Raw genomic sequence first — 22,280 nt, forward strand, 5'->3', positions numbered from 1 at the left:
TTTTTTTGTTTTTTTGTTTTTTTTTTGTGAGTGTGTGTGTGTGTTTTGGTTTTTGGTTTTGTTTTGTGCTTTTTTTTCTTCCTAAAATAATCTTGCAGACCTTTCTGCATAGCAATTCCATTTTTGGAAATTCTGCTCGAAGAGACTTTCTCATGAAATGGGAACATTTGAAGTGAATCATTTAATTTGCTTAACTTAAAGAGGTTCCTATTACATTTAATTTTAAGCTGATTCTCTCTAATTAAAGTTCAAGTCACTCTTAAATATTTAGCCTTGATATATGAAGATCCAGGAAAGAAAATATAAAAATCTTTTCCTTTTCCTCTTTTGCTTTACCTGAAATATGCTTATTGTGAGTTTTTAGTTTTGAAACACCAATTTTGTTTGAGCTGCCAGCTTGAATAACTTCCAAGCTTCCAACTTTCAAGCACAATTTAGTATTTTAAATTGAAGAATTAGATCAATTAATTCTGTATTATCTTAGAAACTTTCCTTACAACAGTTTTGCTGGCAGAGAGAAGCATGGGAGAATTAAATTAATGTTGATTAAGTGATCGCTCATATAAATGACCAGCTAAACATACAGCCTACATGTATTTTCATACTTGAGATATTGTGAAATATTGGCATTTTTTGAGAATAAGTTTGCTGAGATTTCTTTGTAAATTGACCTGTTGGCCTGTATCCTCAAACATATGCACCTAGAAGGCAGGAGTTTGAGATCTGTATTTAGTTTCAGGGCTTCAGTAGGATGAACAGTTTCTTAGCTGTCCATGAAAATCAGACCATTTTAGGGGACGCTCCAACTGCAATCAGTCATCCAGTTCCCATGTGGATAAGCTAGAAAATGTGAACTTGATGGCTATCTAATAAGCAAGTACTGTCTGTTTTCACATCAGTTCTCTCCCTCTCGTTTGTTGGCTGGTTGCTATCCATCTTCTGATGATTTTCTTATTTTTTTCAGCCTAACTGGCTACGACACCGGACAAATTACTGAGCATTTCATCTCTACGATTAATCAGTGAGCTTTTGTTTTTGGCACTGTGTTGCAGCATTGCTTAAAGGATAAATAAATAAATAAATCAGATATTCCTGACGACTGTAAAACGATTAAGAAAAAAAAAAAGACACACGACAAAAAGTTGAATGATCCCTTCATCACTGTTTAATGTGAAATCAAAAATACGTGTTTGGTTTGGCTTGGTTAAGTACACATGCTAACGTTGAATCAACATTACTGTTTCCTTCTTCCCACTGCACTTTAATCCACTGGTGGTTAGTATGCGGGACTGAGAGACTTCAGCTGAATTTCAGAAGGGTTAAGTTGGAGTTGCAGTTTCTATTTTGAAATGTGGTTTTCATTTGAAACTGAGGATGTAAAAATGGGCATTGGTCTCAGTGAATCGCAGTCCTGCTTGTTGACCTTAGGGACCAGAGACATTTTTTACCCCTTGCCAAGCTGATGTCATTCAGGGACACTGTTGGATTTATTTCTGCCCATCGCCATAATGCCACAGCACTAACTCGTTGCAAGGGCAAAATCTGTTCTCCCTTATGGAGAGGTTGATGTTCTTGTTTCTGATGGTGTCAGACAAGGCAGCTGCACAAAAACTTCTGCCGAAATGGTTTTATTTGTAGTTATGCACTGTCAGGACAAACTTCGGTTTGCTTCCCCCAGCGTGGGAGAGGTGCAGGTCCAGCAGCTGGAACATCTTCACATGCTCTGAGCAGTTCAGGCCTGAGGTCCCAGGGAGGAAAACAAAAGGAATGTTACATATCTCCCAGCTACATTTGTTTTATGTTTTGGAACACAAGGTACAAATCCCATGCCTGTGTATTTGACCCTACGTCTTAAATATATAACTTTTCTTAAATTCACTTAAATTTAAGGCAAGATATTAAAGGGCAGATTTTGTCTCAGCCCATGCAAAATGTCCATTGTCATGGCATTGGGTCTATTAGGTATGATAATGCTAAACATGTAAGACTTTTCCTCCATACATATTTTTCTATGAGGCCTTCCAGCCACTTAAACTACAGGTGACCTTTAAATACACGCACTTGCTCAGTTCAGGTGGCCCTGAAGGAATTATGAAGATTTGGGCTATTGCAAAAAATTTAAATAATTCCTGCAGTCTTATTCAAGAAAACACATTTTGTGTGTGCATGCAGTGAGGGGAGATGGAAGGAGACCCCTTAAGGTTCCTACTGAAGAAATGAAAAGCAAAATGCATCCAGCTCCCTTAGCCGAGTCCCAACATAAAAAGATGCAATTCTGTTGAATGAAATAGTTGTCCCATGTTATCAAGCCTGAGTTTTGTCTCTCAAATAATGTGTGCCAGCAATCAGCTGAAGCATTTCCCTTATCTTCACTTCCATTAATTTATATCTGAAGCCATGCATTTTTTCTAGAAGTGTTCTGTCTGTCTGATGACGTGGCAGCACAAAACATTGCCATGGGTTGGTAAGGCTAACATCCATTGCTAACAAATGAATGCTCTGAAAACTCCTCTCCAAAATGCCGTTGTCAGGAATACTTTGTGTTCTCAAGGTCAGTCTGTTTCCTAACCATTGTATCCTTTTCCTTTCTTTCAGGGTTTTGAGGACCCCAAGGACAAGTAAGCAAATTTACTTCTGTCATATTTTGTTAATGTTTGCAGATTGTGTGTTTTTTTTCCTCATATTAAAAAGGACAAAAATTAATGCCCAGCAGCCAAGAATAATGCCTGGGCTCCCCAGTGGCTTCTCCTAGAGGGACAGCCAGTCTGAGGGCATGGGTTTGACTGTGGATTCAGAGCTGCCACTGCCTCATAGCATTTATTCATTTGTGTGGTTCTAACTGGCATTTGTGATCGAAACATTTTTGCTGCTCTTGCCCTGCCACCACCCACTATCCTTTAGTATTTGCTGTTTTGACAAGATCCCGAGAACAAAGTCGTCATGTACAGGATGTCGAAAAATACTGAATGTCTCCAGTAAAAACAAATTATTTATCTATTAAATGGCATATATAGTTCCTGTTTCATATATATACGTCTAATTAATACATATTACTTATTTCTACATATAAAAATAAACTCAGAAATGACAGCTTATTTTAAAGGGCAAATTCATACTTTCATGCTTTAAAGTGCAAACACATAAAAGCAGCATTTTCAATTTTTTATATAGGACTTTAAAAATAGCAAAGATAAGAATTTAACAGGAGTGGTGTTTTGTGTTAAAAACTACTTTTGAAGGAAAAAAAAAAAAAAAAAAAAAAAAAAAAGGTTCACTTTCTAACTTCCATAGCTGGACATTACAAAAAGATTTCCTGTAGTGAAAGTATCTATAATGATTTCACATTCATTTCTACTGAATGGCATTAATGTAAGCTTGCTCAGGGTGAAACAGGTGACAGTAAAGGAGACTGATGTCTGAAAGGTGTTGCTCTTGCTCCTAATCATGTTTCTCAGGCTGCCAGTCAGGACTCAGCAGCTCTCTGTCCACTGGGTCAGCTGAATGCTATTGTGGGCCCTAAGTCATCTACCTTCAGGAAATTTCAGATTATGATGGCAGAGCACTGATAGCAACTCCCTAAAAGGAAATGGATGTGATAAGATTGAACATGGCAATACTAGGAATCATTCTCTCCTTCCCTTGCCCTTCACTGCAAACTCGATTTTAGTAACATTTAGCTCTGTGCACCCTAGGATGTTTTGCCAGTGGTGCAAGGTGCCTAGGGAGAGTCTTACATCTATATCTGCTGTGAACTCAGTTGGCATTAGGTATACTTAGGAGAGAAAAGATCTAAGAGATTACAAAAAAATAATCCTTAGGAATATAGAAATTTTAAGTATTCCTCATGAAATAGGATCTATCCTTATAGTTTGTGCAAGAGATCATAATTTTACCTGCCTCAGTGGTGGCCCACAGATGTGACTCAGCAAGTGAGGAATGACACCTGCACAGGTGCTCCAAGGACCATCATGTCTCTCCTCCATCCTGCAGTTTGCAAAGGTTACTTGAGCTGTTATGGCCAATAGTTAAGTGCTGGAAAGGACTACTCTGTATTTACCAGTGCTGATTCAGTGTGTCCCCATCTTGTGGTACAGATTGCAGGCTTTTTGCCATTCTGCTCAGCACCAAAAGAAGCTCCTAACTGCCTCAGATTCTCTTGATCCAGCAGTCTGTTTAATATAGGGACAAAGGTTTGGGAAAAAATAAAAAATAAAAAACACCAACAACAAAAACTCTAGAAGGAAATGTTCATGGTGACATTGTCTAAAATCAGATGGCTAAACTATGTCAAGCATTCAGTCCAGTGCCTTCACATGCAGAAACACAGTTCTTCTCTGACAGCAAAGATGAGGCACCACACATCTCTGAAAACAGGTCCTGACACTTCTGCCTAAATGCAGATTGAGTTATTGAATCTAGGCATGAAGCATTTAGAATTATGGCATACATGTAGTTTTGGCACTGGTCGCACTCTTCATTTGCAGAAAGTAACCGAATCAGCAGAACATTTTTGGATTACTCCGAAGCCAGCATCTCTAGGTTAATTGCTGGCTTTCACATGTGCAAGCAGAGTGCAAAAGCTGCTCCGAGCTCTGTTCGTGCTGTTCGTGTCCCTTGCAACCATTTTCTGTTGGCTGCATTTAGAGAGATCTCAGCAGTGCTTTTAAGAGGTGTTTCTGAAAGTTTCACAGGGGCCTGGAATCCCTGCTTTTCCCCGACACGCTATCAATATATCAATAAGCATATCAACATATGAATCTCATTTGTCTATGGCAGTACCTCATCTCTGACTTACAGGCACTGCCTCTAGGGCTTTCCTTAACATTGGAAAAAAAATGTCTTTTGATTTAAAACGAGCAATTATGAAGAAGTACCCAAACTTTCTGTACAGTAATTAGTTGGGGTACAACAGGCAGGGTGCTTGGCTGCAGAGCCATCCCAGAAGCTAGGTATATGATCAGGCTTCCCTGCAATATGTGCAAATTTAGCTGCCTCATGATGAGTGTCCCAGCAAGGTCACTTAAAACCTGCAGGCATGTTTCTATATAAGCTGCAACCACAGAAGTTATTGTAGTATGAGAAATACCCTCCGCAGCATAAGAACCTATTACAGAACTGGAGACGGCCAAAGCCAAAACCCCAGCAGACAATTATTTCTGCTCTCCATGTCTTCCTGAGTGATGCTGTCGAACTGGAGCTTGAAATGTGACTGAGGTTCACCAAGATGCTGAGCTGACTCTTTTGCTCCACTTCTGGGGGAAAATGTATTGCCTCTCTCACATGTGGTATGAAAAGACTAAATGTGAATGGCCCACATGTGTAAATAACTCGCAGGATCTTGGAAGACATTCTCTAAATACAAAGCCTAATAATTTCCTTGCTCATTTTTGTTAGTCCAGAAGACAGACTTGTTAGGACTGAATGAAAATAAGCAGTCTCTTCTTGAGTGCTTAAGCAGATGTGCTTCCTCTGAGGAAGCATCTAGAAGTAAATTGAATTTCCTGTCCTTCTAGGGACAAAACTACGTTTTAATTTCAAAGCAGATTATATGACCTTCAAGGAATTAAATAACTCTAAAGTCCAAAAATAAAAACAGCTCTGGACGAGGTGCTGTTGTGTAGCCACTGATGGGACGCCAATGCGTTGATGCGGCCTAGCTGTGGTGTCGGCACTTCAGCTCGCAGGCTGGGCAGGGGCAGGAGGGCAACACGCCCATGAGCCTGGTCTGCCTTTCCCTTGGTGAGAAGAATGCGGCAGAGCTGGGACACAGAGTGACTCTACAAGTCTGGCTCCATTCTGTAAAAAGCCTTTGGAGAGCCTTTCCTCTGAAAAGGGGCCTTTGACCCTGAGCACAAAGTCACGTCCTGGCTTGCAGGCCACTGCAGCACAGCCTTGGGCATTGCGCCCTGTCCTGCAGCGCAAACAAACCCCCAGAAAACAAAGCAGTGCAGCTTCCCATCTTGCTTGTCAGACCCTGGGACTTTTCTCCAGAGTGACAAAGGTGAAGGTCACACAACATGAGCTAGGAGCTGCATTCCCATCATGGGATGTGCACACAGAAATAGTTATCCATTGGAATATGCCCCCGTGCAACTTCTGTGTCCTTGGCAATCCTGTGAGCAGAGCAGAAAAACAGCGCTTCAGGATCAGCTTTTAATTTCTGCCTGTGGCTAGTTTTAAGGCAGGCCATTAAAGTGACAGCATCAAGTCGTTAAAATCCTGTTAGACTTAAGAACTAGAGATTTTTGGAAAGTGCTTCAGGTTTCATGATACTCAGTGTGGAATGCCTCAGGGCAATTAAATTTTCAGTGTTATTTTTTTTCAGCAGTTTTGAAAATCAGCCTCATTTTTCTGACGCTGTAGCTGAGTATCAAAAATAAACTGGTGCTAAATATTATAAGCAATTGTAAAATCTTCTTCCAGGGAAGAATAAGTCCAAGAACTAGTGGAGGGGAACTACTGCCTGATTTTGAGAAGGAAGGACAGTAAAGAGACTCCAAAGCAAGAGAACAGCTCCCTGATGGATGTAGTATAGAAAAAAAAAAAAAAAAAAAAAAAAAAGGCAGCCAAATAAATCCTTTCACTGGTGGACTGGCAATGAGCTCTACAGCTGGTATAATTTTCCTCTCAGCTCATAATCCATTTTCCAGCTCAAAGTTGTCATAAGCAAAATGCCATTAACCTACAGTTTGTTATACAGTGAAATGATAACGTGGTGAAGAGGGGGCAATTACCTTGTCCTCTTATGTTCTTTTTTTTTTTTTTTCTTTTTCTTTTTTTCACATCCTCAGGAACACACAGGAAAGTATGAACCCAGAAGATGAAGTGGATGAGTTTCTGGGCCGGGCCATCGATGCCAGAAGTATTGATCGGTTACGCTCTGAGCATGTGCGCAAGTTTCTCTTAACTTTCAGGGAGCCTGACCTGGAGAAAAAGGTAATGCTGGCTAATATTGCAACTTGTCAGTCAGGCTTGCTGTGAGTTTTAATTTTCCTGCATAAAGTCAAGCTTTCATATCTATAGATTAAGTAAAGTTTTAGGTGTTGGACGTGGGGCTGTGGTCTTAAAAAGTCTGTGCTTCATCATGGAAGCCATAATACACGTATCCCTAGAAAGCCACAGTCATCTGCAGGGAGCACTGGGCAGGAAAACACATGACTATGCAGTGATGAGCTGTAAAGGGAATACAGAATAAACCAGATTTGTTCCTCTGATATTGAGGCATCCAAACTGAGCTTGCAGTCACCCCTTATCTCCTTCAAGTCACTGGAGGAACCTGCTTCAGCGTGCCTGAGATCTGACTCACGTCTGGAGGGGCTTTTCCCTGCCACCCAGGGAGCCCCAGCTGCTAATAAGGTTCACTGGGATGCAATCCATACTCTCTTTCTCAAACAATTTTAAGCAATAATTAGAGTTCTCTCTCTCATGCAGATTTGGGAGAGGATAGTAGCAGACCTGGGGCTCCTGAATAGCCAAGTGCTTCCAGATTTTATTTCAGCTATCTTTGTGTTGTGAGGCAAAGATCTTTTCACTTTCTGCATCTATCTAATAGAGACAGGATCAGCTCTGGTAGGCAGTGAAGTTAAATTCAGTTAATTCCAGAGGCACCTGGTTGCTACTATTAAGGCTACCATATGAACTGTTGTTTTTAATGGCCCAAAGAAAGCTAAAGTTTACATTTTTCTTTTTCTTTTTTTTTTTTTTTTTTTAAATCCAAATCCTTGGGATACTTGAGCGGTATTCAGGTTAAACTCACCATTTTATGGATAAATCTTCAGTAATTAAGTTTGCACTAATTATTTCATTATTTTATTTATAAATACTCTTTCAATGACAAGAATTGCAAACTACTGCAAAAGCAAACTTTTTCAGGATTTATAGCTGTTCAGTGAATCTGCGTGGGATTGAATAAAAGCACAAGCATGTAATTTACCTCCACTCCTTCCCTTCAATTTCATAGCTGAAAACTGCTATGGAAATTAGTGGTTCACCTGTTCTGAGCACCTTTTATTTCTTGGTTCAAACATTGAGACCGTCTGTACTGAGAACCATGCTTCAAACTAAATAAAGCATCTTTGGGAATCGGATGCAGTTCCCATGTGACTGATATGTTGACAAGTAGTTGGAGTGAGTGACTGTGTGAAAACCGCAGCATCCTTGCACTATCATTAGAATGAGCCAAGCTGTCTGCACACACACAAAAAAAAAAAAAAAAAAAAAAAAAAAAAAGGTTTTCTCATTAGCAACATTCATCCCTGTTGGAGGAAACTTCCCACAGAAGAAGTTTATGTCTGATGATGGTCACCTGGTATCCTGGTCCTGGTTAATCTGTTTCTGTTCCTCATGTTCAAGGATCAAGTTGTTAATCCTGTCTCCATCCAGCTGTGTGGGTTTGTTCCCTGTTTTTTGGAGCCCTGTAAGAGTTCAAGCCCTTACAGCTTGTGCAGGTAGAAGGAGAGTTTGTAATGTTAGTCTTTTCCTACCAACAGTGCTTTCCAAGGATCTAAATGGAAGCCAAGAATGAAGTTTTTGTTGGGAAAAGGCAGTCAGCCAAATTTCCCACTAACATAACATTGCTTGCTTTTTTTGCAGTACTCCAAGCAGGTGGATGACAGGTTTGGAGCCTACGTGGCTTGTGCCTCCCTAGTCTTCCTCTTCATCTGCTTTGTTCAAATCATAATCGTGCCACAGTGAGTATCTTTTCATCCCTTTGCTCCCATCTGCTCCCCTCCTGTATTCTGGCCTACTTTTCTTCTTTTTTTTCCTTTTTTTTTCTTTTTTTTTTCTTTTTTTTTCTTTTTTTTTTTTTTTTCTTGAGAGCTCAGAGCACCAAGGAGAAAGGAGAATGCTTAAATAATTCATGCTCAAGTGATGTGTGGTGCTTATTGTTTTCACTCATTTCTAGTACATATTAAACTTCCTCACTGGCACGTGAAGATTTCTGTTTTGCTAATGTGATTCCTCTTACCATTTACCCCCATCTTAGGAAATTCATTTCAGCACATTTATAAGCCTGTGGAAAACAAATATCACTAAGCTGGAAGGATTGCCTACTAAGGCGTAATATGCATTCACAACATGAAGCTAGTCTGTCCTCTTATCTAAATGAAGTAGGACAGAGAGGTGAAAAGGCCATCACAGCCTCCTTGCTCAGAGTGCTGAGGTCTCAGGGTCTACTTCAGAGGGGAGGTACAACCTGTTGTGCATTTATTCTTCTGGACTCAGACTAGCAATGCAAGAAGAAAGGTACAGAAGGCTACATGTGCCTAAGCTTTGGGTAGCTCACCCAGGGTTTAAGGGATGCAGTCATTTCTTTCCCCAGGCAAGAGAGGAATAAGGTCCTCGGGGCTGTGGGGCACAGTGCTGTTGGACCACTGCAGTGTATTCCTGCATCTGAAAGGCACAGTGTAACCCACTGGATCTCTTCCAGAAGTGAGCTCTGCAGCCATGGTATTTCTTCTCAAAGGGCTCATAAAAAATCCCTTGAAATTAAAGCATGTTGGTATTTCCTGTGCTCTCATCTAGTAGCAATAATATATCATTCACTGAGCGCTGCTGTGTTGGAAATAAATTCAGAGTTAGTCATTTTTAATCTGAAGGACAAGATCTCAGAAGCTCTAACAATGCTCCAAATTCATCTTCATTAGAAGAAGACAAAAATTGTTTAAAGAGAGTTCCAATGCTATTGTCTGTCATTACAACTGCTCTCTACTTCTGTTCACACGGCAGTTCTTTTCAGAGTAGATTGGTTAGTACCATTCAGATGAGATATTCAGAAGGTCACAGAAATAGCGCGTCGTCTGATGTTTGAGGTCATTCTCTCTCCCAGGCAAGAGGACATTCACTTCTGCTCACAGAAGTATCGGATCAGCAATAACATCAGTACAAATGCACTGTGTAAACAGACAGCTCCGCTTTGGGAATCTAGAGGTTCAAAACTGAAACCAGATAGATTCCAGCAATTAATGCTAATGGCCAAAAATATTCTTTGAGAGTTTGGCCTCTTTAGTAATGAGGTTTGCACTTTGGATCTGGTGACTGGATATTACTGCCTGGAGTTCGCACATGCAGAGGCCCTCTACCAGCCTTTGTTGTACCCATCAAACTCCCTAAGCAACCACCAAACTGTCTCCATAAAACCCAGTTTAACATTTAAATGACAACTTGACAGTTTCTGATCTGCAGCAACCATATGGCTGACTCTTTTGTATTATGCAGGAGCCAATCCCTCATGGCAGTGTGGTGTAAATGTCACACTGCTCCATCTCCTTCCTCATGGCCCGTAAGGGGGTGGTTATTTATTTATTTATTTATTTTTGTAAGGTTTTTAGTATTGTAAGGTAGCTTGGCCAAAGATAATTGAGTTAGAGAGTAAATAAAATTTCGTATTTTAACTGCAGGTCAGATATACTTTCCCTCAACTTTTTGTTTGTTTTTCTTGATATTTCAATTGCATAGTTTTGGTCTTCTGTTGAAGGTAACAGATAAGCAGCAACAGAAACCACAGGAGTGTATGTGTCACCATCAGGGCTTCATCAAAGACACAATGTGGAATTTGAATCTGACACTAGAGACAAAATGGCAGTGGTAATTTATGATGATAAAGAGGAATAGCTTTAATGAATTTCACAAAGGCTCAAACAGTGAATTAGCAAGTACAATTATCTTAGTAGTCATGAGAGAACACAGAGACCAGCTGGCTTTGGTGTGGTTAGCCTTAATGTCACGTTGCAAGAATACTTCCTTTAAATTATGAACAAGGCAAACTCCTGGGAGGGGGCCTGTCCTTTCATACTGAGACCAATCACTGTGAAATTGTTGTTGAATATCTTCATGATCAAAACACATCAAAATGCATAGTACAAAGTTGGCCCTGGGGTCCTGTTTGTACTTCAAAGTTGGGGGGAACAGAGAACATAGAAGAACGTCTCAAGCTGACCAGGCTAAAGCTGTTTTCCCTGTCTGTCCTCGTGCCATGGTTGCTTCCATCCCATACACAGGACAGAGCACAGACATGGCAAGGATGGTTAGCTATCCCCACCAAGCTTTTCCTTTGTGCGTTTCCTCATAAAGAGCACCAGGTATCCCAGCAATTCCTGAGGTACAAATAAAAGGCACAAATAAGAAGGTTTCATCAGCTTGACATGAAACGTGCCTCCCCTGCAGATTTCACATGCACTCAGCCTCACAGCAGCGTGCAGCACGCTTTCCTTCCTGGGGTCCCCTGCCCACAGCCAGCCGGGGCTGACCCACCATAACATATTGTTCCATCATCTCCTCAAGCATGGGAGATACTTCTCAATCCCTCTGCTGTCACCCTGGCAGGAAGGTGATTGCTGTAAAAGATAGAGCATTCTCTGCTCTGCAGCCTGTGTGAGTAATTCAAATAGGGCTGAGTATCTGTTGGTATTCAAGGCACCTCGTATCTCCTACTGCTATCCTAATTGGAAAGCCTGTGCAGTGTGTCATAGCTTGTACAAATGTCATAGTCCTGAGAGCAGAGCTGTAGCTCTTCTATATGATGTGCATTAAAAAGAAACCTCCTTGCTTTCAGCTCTACATTTATGCTGGGTTTTTACCTGACCTGTTTCCTGATCCTGACCACAGTGGTGTTTGTTTCTGTCATTTACTCCTGTGTAAAGGTGAGTAACATGGTTTCTTTGTAAAGTCTTTTGCCAAATCTAAGTGGTTCAGTAATCTGTTTCTTCAGCTAACATAGCATGTTTTGTTAGCCACCCTATCCACACTATGTGACAAGGGTTACAGAAAAAGCCTTTGATAAGACAGAACGAACTGCAAACAGATGTTAGGGTTGGCATCTCTTTAGCTCAGCAAGCAGTAATCACTCTGTGGATCTGCATGTCTATTAAGTCCCCTGCAGGCACTCTCATATTGATATAAGAAGAACACATTTCCCAATGTGGAACAAAACACTGACCATTCGTTTCCTCCCTGTAAACTTCCTGCGGCGTAGCCTGTGTACTGTCCCCTGCTGCATATGCGTGTTTGGGTAGGCAGATTATCAGAAGCAGAATATCATCAAGGAAAAATGTCCTGAGGGGAAGTAAAAGCTATAAACATATATAACTTTATCAGCCATTCTCAGATGACTATACAGAGCTTCCAGCATTTAGTGAGCTCTTTCTTGTAGCTGGTTTTGCTAAGCAGAGAAATACATTGCGTGAAATCTGAAATCATACTAATTATTCTTGGCATTCTGTGGCAAAATGGCCATCAGTGCTTTAGAAAGGGTGATGTGCTCATCTTTTTCACACAAAGGTATTTGTATTAAAATGCTCATGCTAGTTGATTGTATCTGCTGGTTTGGGGTTACTTGGGAGATTCCATACATTCCAGTGTCTGAACCTGGAAAACACAGGTTCAGGCACCTCAGCACAAGCTCACCTTTGTTATTCAGAGCTTGCAATAAAATAGCTCAGAAGCATTAATTTCTCTGCAGAAGAAACAGGTAATGGATTATGTCAGACAGATGATTTGCCTCGTTTTAGTTATCTTCTCTGTGCCATTTGTAATAGTTGAAGGTGGGTGCTTTTGACAGACTTACACCTTTCACATCTTTTTGAGTTTTGAAAGTTAGATTTGAGGAATTAAGCTCTGCCCTCTCATTTAATAAGAGCTGTGAAAGAAGCTTCAGGTTATATTTGAACTTGACTGCTCATGGGGCTTCCCTTGGGCTCACAACAATTTTGAAGGGAGCCAAGTACAGCATCTCATGAGTCCTGCTTGTTTACCATCAATGAGACTTACAAGTCAGAGATAACAGTGCTAATAGGAAGGCTTGGGTCCCTTGAGCTGAGAAATGGTATCCACTGATGGCTGGTTGTATTGGGTGTGTCCATTACATGTGAAGGTGCTATTGAGCATCGTTACTTTATAAACTGTGCAGAGCTCTGCTGGAGCCTACTTACACTGCACTGTCACAGGCAGCAACATCCCAACACACTGCCAGCCAGGCAGAGCCAGACCAGCACACCAGCTCACCTGTGCTGCTGTGCAATTACTGGGGCAAGAGCTGTAGCAGACACAGACCTCTGAAGGATTCGAGGTGGCTGACTTGCCACCAGGCAGATTTCAAAGCGCACAGTTGTTTGTTTGTCACACGCTGGCTTTTACAAGCTTAGACTGCTTCCACGTACTGACAGCAGCACTCCCTTCTGACATAATTCAAAGTTTTGATTTTGCTTTGGAGCTTTTTGGTTTATTTAATATTATTACTGATCTTAATGATTAATTTAAAAGGCACATAGTCAGTCCTTCACTTCAGTCCCCGTGACCATGGGGGATGTTCTGTCTTACATTCTTTGCCTTGACCTTCCAAGTTCCTGTAGAAGTCTGTTCACTGGTGCCTGCAACCAGTTTTAGTCTGCCTTTGCCTCAGAACAGGCTTTGGAAACACAAAGACATCAGAATGAATTCAGACTAATACCAGAATTTAACAGGATGCAGTGTTCTGAAATATGAGTCTTCAGCATTCTGTCCTGGGCTCACAAGGTGCTTTTGTATAACAGTGAGATCAGTACCTTATATGCACAAATTGCAAATATTGAAAACAGAGAGCCTTCTAGCTCCAGTACCTTTTCGATTACCTCATTTTAGTGCTCCAAATTAGCCTTGGCTGACAACATCTGATTATGAGATGGCCTTTTTAGGGGACAGGTACTTCTGCTGTATGGTTGCGTTGTCAGCTACCTGTATGTTGGCAGCAGTTCCCAGCAGTTGCAGCCTACGTCTGTCATTTAAGATCTTGGTGTTTCACATCAGAGTTTTTTAATCAGCATGTTTACCCAGCCACTTGTTAAGGGGTATTACTTTATTCCTGTGCTCCACATTGCTTCAGGAAACATTTTTACAAATACACACAAGGAAGGAAGGTGCTTTTACAGAACCTTTAGATAAAATTTTAAGACACAGAGATGTCAGCATTATTTGTTCTGTTTCACACATAGGGATAGGAAAGCATGTATTTTACATACCAGTTTCTTCCATACAAAGTTGGAAAGCAGGTGTCCTCCTCAGGATAACAGCATAAGCATAACTTTTGCCTGTTTGCTGTGCTGTTACATGATAAGTAACTTTTTCCTTCCTTCCTTGTTTTGGCCTCTCCAACTCGGGCTTTGACAGTGGCCAGCAGGCTCTTTCAGGACAACTTGATCATGTTTTATTTTCTTTTGCTGTCATTATTATCTTCTACTATAAAATTCTCCACGGACTAGAAGTTGATCCCGGACCTGCCAATGCAGCCAGCTTGGCTTTCCAAGTTTCTTCAGCTGTAATAAACAAGAGAGTTCCAGTTCTTCATTTTGATACTCCATGAAGACTTGGCCACCGTGAGATGGTGTTCCTTCCCAACAGAGTCTAAGGTCATGGGAACCAGGGTCCCTTTGCAAATACTCCACTGTCAGACATCTGTTTTGCTGTTAACTTATCAAGTTTGTGCTTCTTCTTAAAATCCTTAACTCCTGGTATATAAACTGCTGTGCGGAATTTAACTTCTTGCATGTTCCTGGGAGCGTGTATGAGAGAAATTTCAAGTTGTCCCCCAGTCTCTTTCGGAGAGTAAGATAGGATTTTGCGACTGTGGTTTTGCATAGATACGGTTTGCCTACTTGTTTCTCTGTCTCCGAAGGCTGCACTAGAAGCTCCTAGTTATTTTTTTTTTCTTCTCAGGCAGGGGAAAAATACTTCTGAAAACTGTACTTTTTTATAGACTAATAAATCTCAGTGAAATAAGTTACATAAATGGACTTGCAACATCAAGTTGCCTGGAGATATTGTCTTTTACTCCAGAAGCATCTTAATGTACTTCAAAATGACTCAAAGGCTTTTATTACAAATTGAAAAATCAGAACTTAAAGACCTCCTATTTTTTTTTTCCTCTTACAGAACAACAGCAATTATCTAAGCAGTTTTCCATGTCCGCAATATATCTTAAGAAGATTAAAAGGACAAATATTACTCTTCTGTCTGTGATCAGCTGTTACTGCCAAGTACAGTTTTTATTTATTTTTTTGTCATGCAAATGAATGGATGATGTGGATCATTTTCAATGTAGCACTAGTACTTTGTTGCTTTTTAAATTTGGATTTTCACCTGTACGGCAGCGTCTGATTTCCTCTTCTGTATTCACTGGGTACTTGCATGCTCTCTCTTGTGGGAACTTAGGTCTTCCTGCAGCATTTATGCATTTCAGTGTACAATGAACTGGAGTTGACTAGAGAGCCCAGTTTCCTTTTTCCCACTGTGGTTATTTTTCCTGACATGGGGATTTTAAAAAGGCTAACAAGTGGTCTCAAGTTTCTGTGGCAACCCAAATGTGAATCTTGGATAGCCAAATGACAGAGTCCACAAAGTCACACTTCCCTTCAATCCCATTTCCCAGGAGATGCATGTGCATGCTCAGAGGTGCCATTTCATCAGAACCTCCTTCCTTGTATCATTCCTCACTCAGGCAAGATTTGAGCTGTATTAACAGGAGTAAATGATGCTGGGCAGTATAAAACCAGAGGGCTGACCAGCAACAGGGAACAGATTTTCACTGTACTATAACATCCTTATTGTTCTACTTCTTTTACTAGGACAGCAGGATTCTTTTTTTCACTGGAGAATGGGAGGAAAAGTCATCCACTTTTCTTTCTTGTTTTTCTCTTTTTGTCTTTTTGGGACTGTTATACCCCTGACTTGTGGATGCTTTTATGGAAGGAGTGTTGCTAGAGCAGAGCTGACCTGTCAGAGCTGAGACAGGTTCCCTGTTTGTACCACAGAAGTCCTCCAGACTGCAAGTGTCCCGGTTGCTGGATCTGCCTCTGTAAAATGGGAAGAGGTTACAGTTGCAGAGCCTGCATGAAGGCTGTTCCTAAGGCAGAGACTGCTCAGATGTGCGGCACAGCTGTGCTGCTGTGCTCTCCATTGCAATCCTAACCTCCTATGGTTTCTGGCATTCGTTACCTCCTCAGGACTTTTTCCATCCGCACTTGTTTACTGACCTACGATTTTCCCTATTTTGCCTAATCTTGGTAATGAGAACCAAGATTAATACAAAGAAAACATGCTTTCATTAGACTTTAAGTGTCTTCCACTGATAGCTTTGCTTGATATCTCAGGCTTGGTTCAAAGTCAGGCTTTTTTTGGGATCATTGGCAGCAGGGGCTTGAGCCAAGATCCACAGCAAAGTGCTCCTGAGTTTTATTTAGGTGCCTGATTTCCCAGAGATTACGGAAGGAGGCTGCCTGAGCCTGAAGGATTGTATAAGTTTTCAGTGAATTTCAATCAATCCTCAACCAGTGCAAACAAATTAGGACCCCAATTTCCCCTTTCCACCCTGCTACCCCAAACAGAGACTTGTCCTCTCCTCCCTCCCGAAGTGCATTGGGCTTTTACACACTCACTGGTGAAATTGGCTCCTTAAACTCTCGCCATGTCGGCCTCTCTTTCCCTCTGTAAAAGTCACCAGCTAATCAGTGCTTCAGTCACTCTAACGCTTCGTAATTACGTTGTAGGGTCGCTGTGTGGGATGCTGTGCATTGACAAAACGTTGCATCTCTGAAGATGTAAGAGTGAAGGATAAAAGGGAAAAGCAGGACTTTTAATAGAAACATTAGTCATAGTTAAATTGCAGTGCCGTGTCGCTGTGCTGCTAGCTTCTTTGTGTCTCTAAAAATACCCTCTAGTGGCTTGGTTATTCACACAGTGTGCAGGTACAGAAAGGAGAGTTGGATGCTGGAAAACTTTGGCAGTCCTCAGCAGAGCCCCTGTCCCCGGCGCTGTGGCAGAGAGGGGAAGGGCTCTGCAGGGCTGATGCTCTCCTGTCAAAGGGTGGCTGTGCTCAAGGATGTTCTGTGTCCACCTCTCGCTGCTCCAGCCCTCAGTTGTGCGCTGGATTGGTGGTGTCGAACGAAGAGGAGTTTGTTTCAATGTCTGCTGGACTTCTCTGCTAACTGATGCAGAGCAAGGAGGCCTCGTCGATGCTGAGGTGTGACCCTTGCTGCAGAGCACGCCTGGTTAGTCTAGCTTCAACGCAGAGACTGTTTCTACCTAGGGTACATGGCAGCACCTGAAAGCAAAGAGTGCTGCAGGAGTGCGGTTAGAAGGCAATTAGAAGAAATCTAACTTTGATAATAGCTAATCTCTGGTGCAGAGTATTTAGGGAAGCTCTGTGATTGCCCTTACCAGAGGTTATTTTTAGCCCTCTGTGTCTGTGGTGCCGAGTGTTGCAGATGAGACGAGGCCAGCTGGTTTTCCAGTGAGGGTGTAACACAGCACAAAGCTGGCCAAGACTTTTCAAATGTTTCTGAAATGGCACTGGAAAGTGCTGTGATATCGCTTCTTCATCAAAGGGATATAACACATTTTTTTTAATTTCTGCTTTTAAAAGAAATGTAATTCAGTAATTTACAAGCTCTAGTTCCTTGTTACTTCAGTTACAGGTGGTTGTGGTTTGCTTCTCACAGCAGGATGAGTGCAGTCCTGTGAACAGTACTATCTCAGCTCACAAACTAAGAGCAGGCAGAAGCCTTTCCACTAGGAAGGAATAAATAGATTTGGCCATGAAGCTGTCACGTTCCTGCTCACCTTTGTCCCAAAGCTGCCATCCCTACAGTCATTCTCTGACCCCTGTGCAGCATCCATGCAGACACCGCGCTGGAGGATGTGGGCAGTTTAAATGCAAGTTGTAAAGTTGTAATCTGTAAAATAAACAATGGTTTTACATGTTTAGATAATCTTTTTTTTTTTTTTTTTCTTTTTTTTTTTCTTTTTTCTTCCACACACAGCTTTTCCCAGCTCCACTCCAGACACTTTCTAGGAAGATTGTACAGTCCAGGACCAATAGTACCTTAGTTGGAGTCTTTGCCATTATCCTGGTTTTTCTATCTGCCTTTGTCAACATGGTATGTGCATTATTTCCCTTGACCCACTCAGTTCTTTACAGTTTTCTTATTAGTGCTCTGCAGCATTATAACCCTTACAACCACTGGGTTTAACGTAATCCTGCCTAATGCTTACAGCATCTGAGGTCAGCCCCCTTTTGCTTTTTGGTCACAGAAAGGAAATGGGAGCCAGGCAGCTGCATACCTATAGCCCATTATATGCCTGGTACTCATTTGTGCCTGTGTTTTTTTCTGATCCTTTAAATGCTCCTGCTACAAGTACATAAACCATGCCTGAAATGCACCCCAGCATGCAGGGCCAGCACGAGGCCTATGCGTCATTTTACTCCCACAGTACTGAGTGGGACTTAAGTGTTGCGTGGGCTTTGCGCTGGCCGTCTGCACAGTACTGAGTCTTGCTCTGAGTGCAGTAATCACTTAACAGGGACTGTAAAAGCTTCGCTTTAAGTTGCACTTTTGGGACTGGGGTGGTTTTGCTTCACATGCAAACACCACTGCTGTTTCAGACTCAAAGGGAGTCTGGCTGTTTTCTAGGTCCCCATGGCTGCTGGTTTCTCACTTGTACAAATGGCTTCAAGGCTGAATGCATTTTAAAGAAACTGCTTTAACATTCTATACCTTGCATATATCTATTTCAATTTTAAGAGAGGGAGAAAAAAGAGAAAGAAAGAGAGAGATAGATGGTCCCGGGACTTGGGGGTAGCTACAAAAATTTCTCATGACTCTGCTTTCAGTTACAGCCTCAGCTGAGGCAATGCTGACTTGCACTGGAATGGAGAGGTTTAACACCTGAAATCAGATCACTATTTTCTCTTGCCTAAGCTTCCCTATTTGCATTGTGGAGATTTAGGAACAGTTTTGTGCTCTGTTGAGGTACTTGAATGGGAGGTGCCAGCTCAGTGGTGTTGGCACCCCACTGCCTTCGCCCACAGCACACCTGCAAAGAGCTGGTGTGGGTTGCTGAGCACCACACAGAAGAAACTTATTTTTCTGTGTAATGTTTGATTCTTTGCAATTGTGAATTGCTTTGTGTAAAAATTTGCGAAATGGACAAATGGAACAGCATACAGGGATCAGAATGGGGCTCTACTGCTTCCTCAGTATAACATAAAACATTGATTGAGCCTTGCCAGTAAAGTGTTTCCTGTACAAGGACCCACGGCAGAAGTGGTAGGGACTTTGAGATGGCAGGTGAAAGTTACCAGTTCAAAAATTCCTATCAGTAGAAATACACCAGGACCTTATCACAGAAAATTGAATGTGTTTGTACTTATCTACGATCCCTCTGCCTGTAAACTTTTAGGCATAAAGTTGTTCACAAAAGTTGAACACCAAAGTAGCTTTCTAGTGTAAACAACCTGGGTTTTATTAATTATTATTATTTTTTGGAAGGGGGGGAGAGAAAAGCACAGCCACTGCACATCCAATAAAACATAGGTTAGTAATTTCATTTTGCACGTTGATTAATTCCCCTGCTACAGCCATTTTCAAGAGGCTTTTTAATTATTAGAAGCTATTTGATTTTATTCTCCTATTCTATGCCTATAATACCATCTTTTTCTTCAGTTCATGTGCAGCACTGTGGATCTTGCCAGCTGCATGGCTGCAGAATACAACATCACTCCTGACCGGGTGGACATATGCCTTATCAGCAACCTGACTTCCAACTACAGCCTGGGCACGTTGCAGGGGTTCTGTGACAGTCCTTTGCCTAACTGCAACTTTCCAGAGGTAATGCTTGAAAAAAAAAAAAAAAAAAAGGGCTGCAGAGCTTCACCTGGGAAGGGGCTATAAAACTGTGTGATAAATCTTGGTGGTTCAGAGGAAAGGAGGTTGCTCCTGACTGATGTTATAAGGCTGGCGCAGGCCACGACTCACAAACTTAGGTGGCTGAAGTTGTTATCAGGAGTCCACAGTCATATTTAAGTTCCTTCTGGGTTGAATAATCGGTAGGCTTTTATAATTGTTTTTAATGGCAAAAAGCAAATACATTTTACACAGTGGTAGAATACTTTGCCAAAGAAATCATCCTTTTGCATAGCTATTCAAGACCTTTCTGTGAGTTTATATGTCACGGCCACTATGTGTGTAGTCTGCTGCAAATGGAAGTGAGGGGAAAAATCTCGCTAGCATGCAGGCAGAATTTATGTCAAGACAATCTGGATTTATGGTATATTTTGTTCAGATTTATGGCCAATCTGTAGCCATACAGGTGTCCAAGGTGCTGCTGAAAGCCCTGGTGTCCCACTTAATTTGTTTCAATTTTATCTGATGGGAATATTGCCACAGTCTGATTCAGTGAGGTTTTTGAGACCACCATTACTGTGACTTTCAGCCCTGCACAGGCTCCTGATGAGTCCACAGTAAGACCCAGGAGCAAAATCTGGCACAGTGGAAAACTGGAAGTAGCCTGCACTCATCAGAATGTGGTGAGGAGTGCTGGTTCAGAACAAGAGGGATTATAATCAATGGGGAGCAGCCATTTTGCGTGCAGAGAATGCTATCACAGCATCCAGCCAGCTCCTGCTGTTCAATGGGCGAAGGAGGGAGGAGTCCCTCCCCGTCGCTCTGCAGGGCAGATGCTGGAGCTGGTACAGGAGGTGCCTGTTGCTCCCAGCGTGCTTTCAGAGGTGGGGGGGATCCTACCTCTCCGCCACAAGGAACAGCCTCACATTTTCTAGAAACTGAAGAGTCAAATAACAAGCTGTACAAGTGATTTTCTCAAATTGAATATATCAGCAATTAACTATTAATAAACGAGCTCAGAACATGAGCGTATTTATTCTTCAACCAGGATTTGCTTTTAACTGAATAGATGAATAAAGTTGTTAGGCCAGAAATAGGCCTGTCTGAACAGAGTGGAAACTTAAAGCTTCGTGGATTTGATAGCTGGGAGGCGATGAGCTGGATAACATACCTCTTTGGTTTTACATCTATAGCAGCTTTCCCAGGAGCAATACAGAGCACTCGCAACCTGCAATCACATTGGAAAGCACTGGCATGGTAAACATCCAGCTATCAGATTGGCAAAGTTCGTACCCTGGTGACTGCTACAGCAAGGTGTGGCAGCAGGTTGAGCTACCACACATACACACTCTGGTTCTGCAGCTGCTGGCAGAAAAAAAAAAAAAAAAAAAAAAAAAGATCACGGTGTTGGGCATTGGTAGAAGCACGTCCAGCCTGTATTTTGCCAGTGGGTTCAGTGTGTCACATCAGCAATACTTTCCATTTGGCCTCAAGTGGATGTCTGTTAGTCCTGACAGGGTGAATTCTTAATACCTGTGTAATGTGTAGATAAGATACACTGTTTTGGGACCAGAATTTGACTTCAAAACATGGAATATTCCAGAATAACTGGATGCTGCTTTCTGCGAATTTAACAACAACCATGTCCAGGGTGAGCCTACACCACAACTTTGTATCTATAATCATGTGCCCTACACCTCTTGAGTATAAAGCAAATAATGCCTGATAAGGAATGCTAGATTTGTTCTCTCCATCAGTTCAGCTTTAACACTTAAATCTCCTGCAGTGTTGGAGGATCCCACAAGCAGAACCAAGTCTACATGTTCATTCAGCCCAACCACGTGACTTCCAATCCCTTTCTATCCCTCTGTTTAGTTTCCTTTGTTTTCAGTTTTGATTTATCCAGCTGACATTCATCTCTCTTCTGTTTTTTCCCCCTTTTTGTCTTTATACAGTACTTTACCTACAGTGTCTTATTGAGTCTCCTGGCCTGCTCTGTGTTCCTTCAGATCAGCTGTATTGGAAAACTGATCCTTATGTTATTCATTGAATTTATATATGTTCTCATTGTGGAAGTGCCAGGGGTGAACCTTTTTGACAATGCAGATCTCCTGGTTACAGCTAACACCTAGTAAGTGCCTTTCACTTCTGAAATCTTCACCTAATTTCTCTCACCCGGTGATTTCAGTGTGATATTAGGTGGATGGGCGTGCCAGGGCCATGGTGCAAGCAAGGGAAGTGCATGGTACCAGGGCAGGCAGGCTGTAAATCAAAGTCTGTCTATGCTGCTCTCCAGCTCTGAAGAGTAGGAGACCACAGTTCCCTTTAAGACCTTTTTATTCTGGAACTTGACTAATGAACCTTCTATTAATAACAAAATATAACTGCAGTCAGAGTGGATCTGTGTTTTGTTTTGTTTTGTTTTTTCTTCCAGAAATGGGGAGCTGCAGTTAGTCATTCTCACTTCTTCTGGTAATACACTCTCAATATAGAAATGTTTTTCTCTCAGAAAAGAAAAAAATCCCCTACAAATTTGAGGTGGCTTAGGGATGTGGTAATGAACCACTGTTATAGTGCACCCAAAAAATGTGTTTGACATGTGGCTAGTGATCTTGCTGCTGTTGGATG

The 22,280-nt window shown here is 41.7% G+C and overlaps 1 protein-coding gene across 2 annotated transcripts in view; it reads left to right on the forward strand.

Annotated features, from left to right (window-relative positions):
* ADCY5 (adenylate cyclase 5) overlaps positions 1-22,280 on the forward strand; it is a 216,295-nt gene that overhangs the window by 181,556 nt on the left and 12,459 nt on the right. For both annotated transcript variants that reach the window (XM_035332488.1, XM_035332489.1), the window contains exons 9-15: positions 2,596-2,618; positions 6,792-6,936; positions 8,593-8,690; positions 11,555-11,642; positions 17,790-17,906; positions 19,473-19,637; positions 21,608-21,783. In XM_035332488.1, the coding sequence (XP_035188379.1) occupies positions 2,596-2,618; positions 6,792-6,936; positions 8,593-8,690; positions 11,555-11,642; positions 17,790-17,906; positions 19,473-19,637; positions 21,608-21,783 (812 nt within the window). The remainder of the gene's footprint in view (positions 1-2,595; positions 2,619-6,791; positions 6,937-8,592; positions 8,691-11,554; positions 11,643-17,789; positions 17,907-19,472; positions 19,638-21,607; positions 21,784-22,280) is intronic.

This window comes from Oxyura jamaicensis, chromosome 7, assembly GCF_011077185.1.
Source record: "Oxyura jamaicensis isolate SHBP4307 breed ruddy duck chromosome 7, BPBGC_Ojam_1.0, whole genome shotgun sequence".
NCBI lineage: Eukaryota > Metazoa > Chordata > Aves > Anseriformes > Anatidae > Oxyura > Oxyura jamaicensis.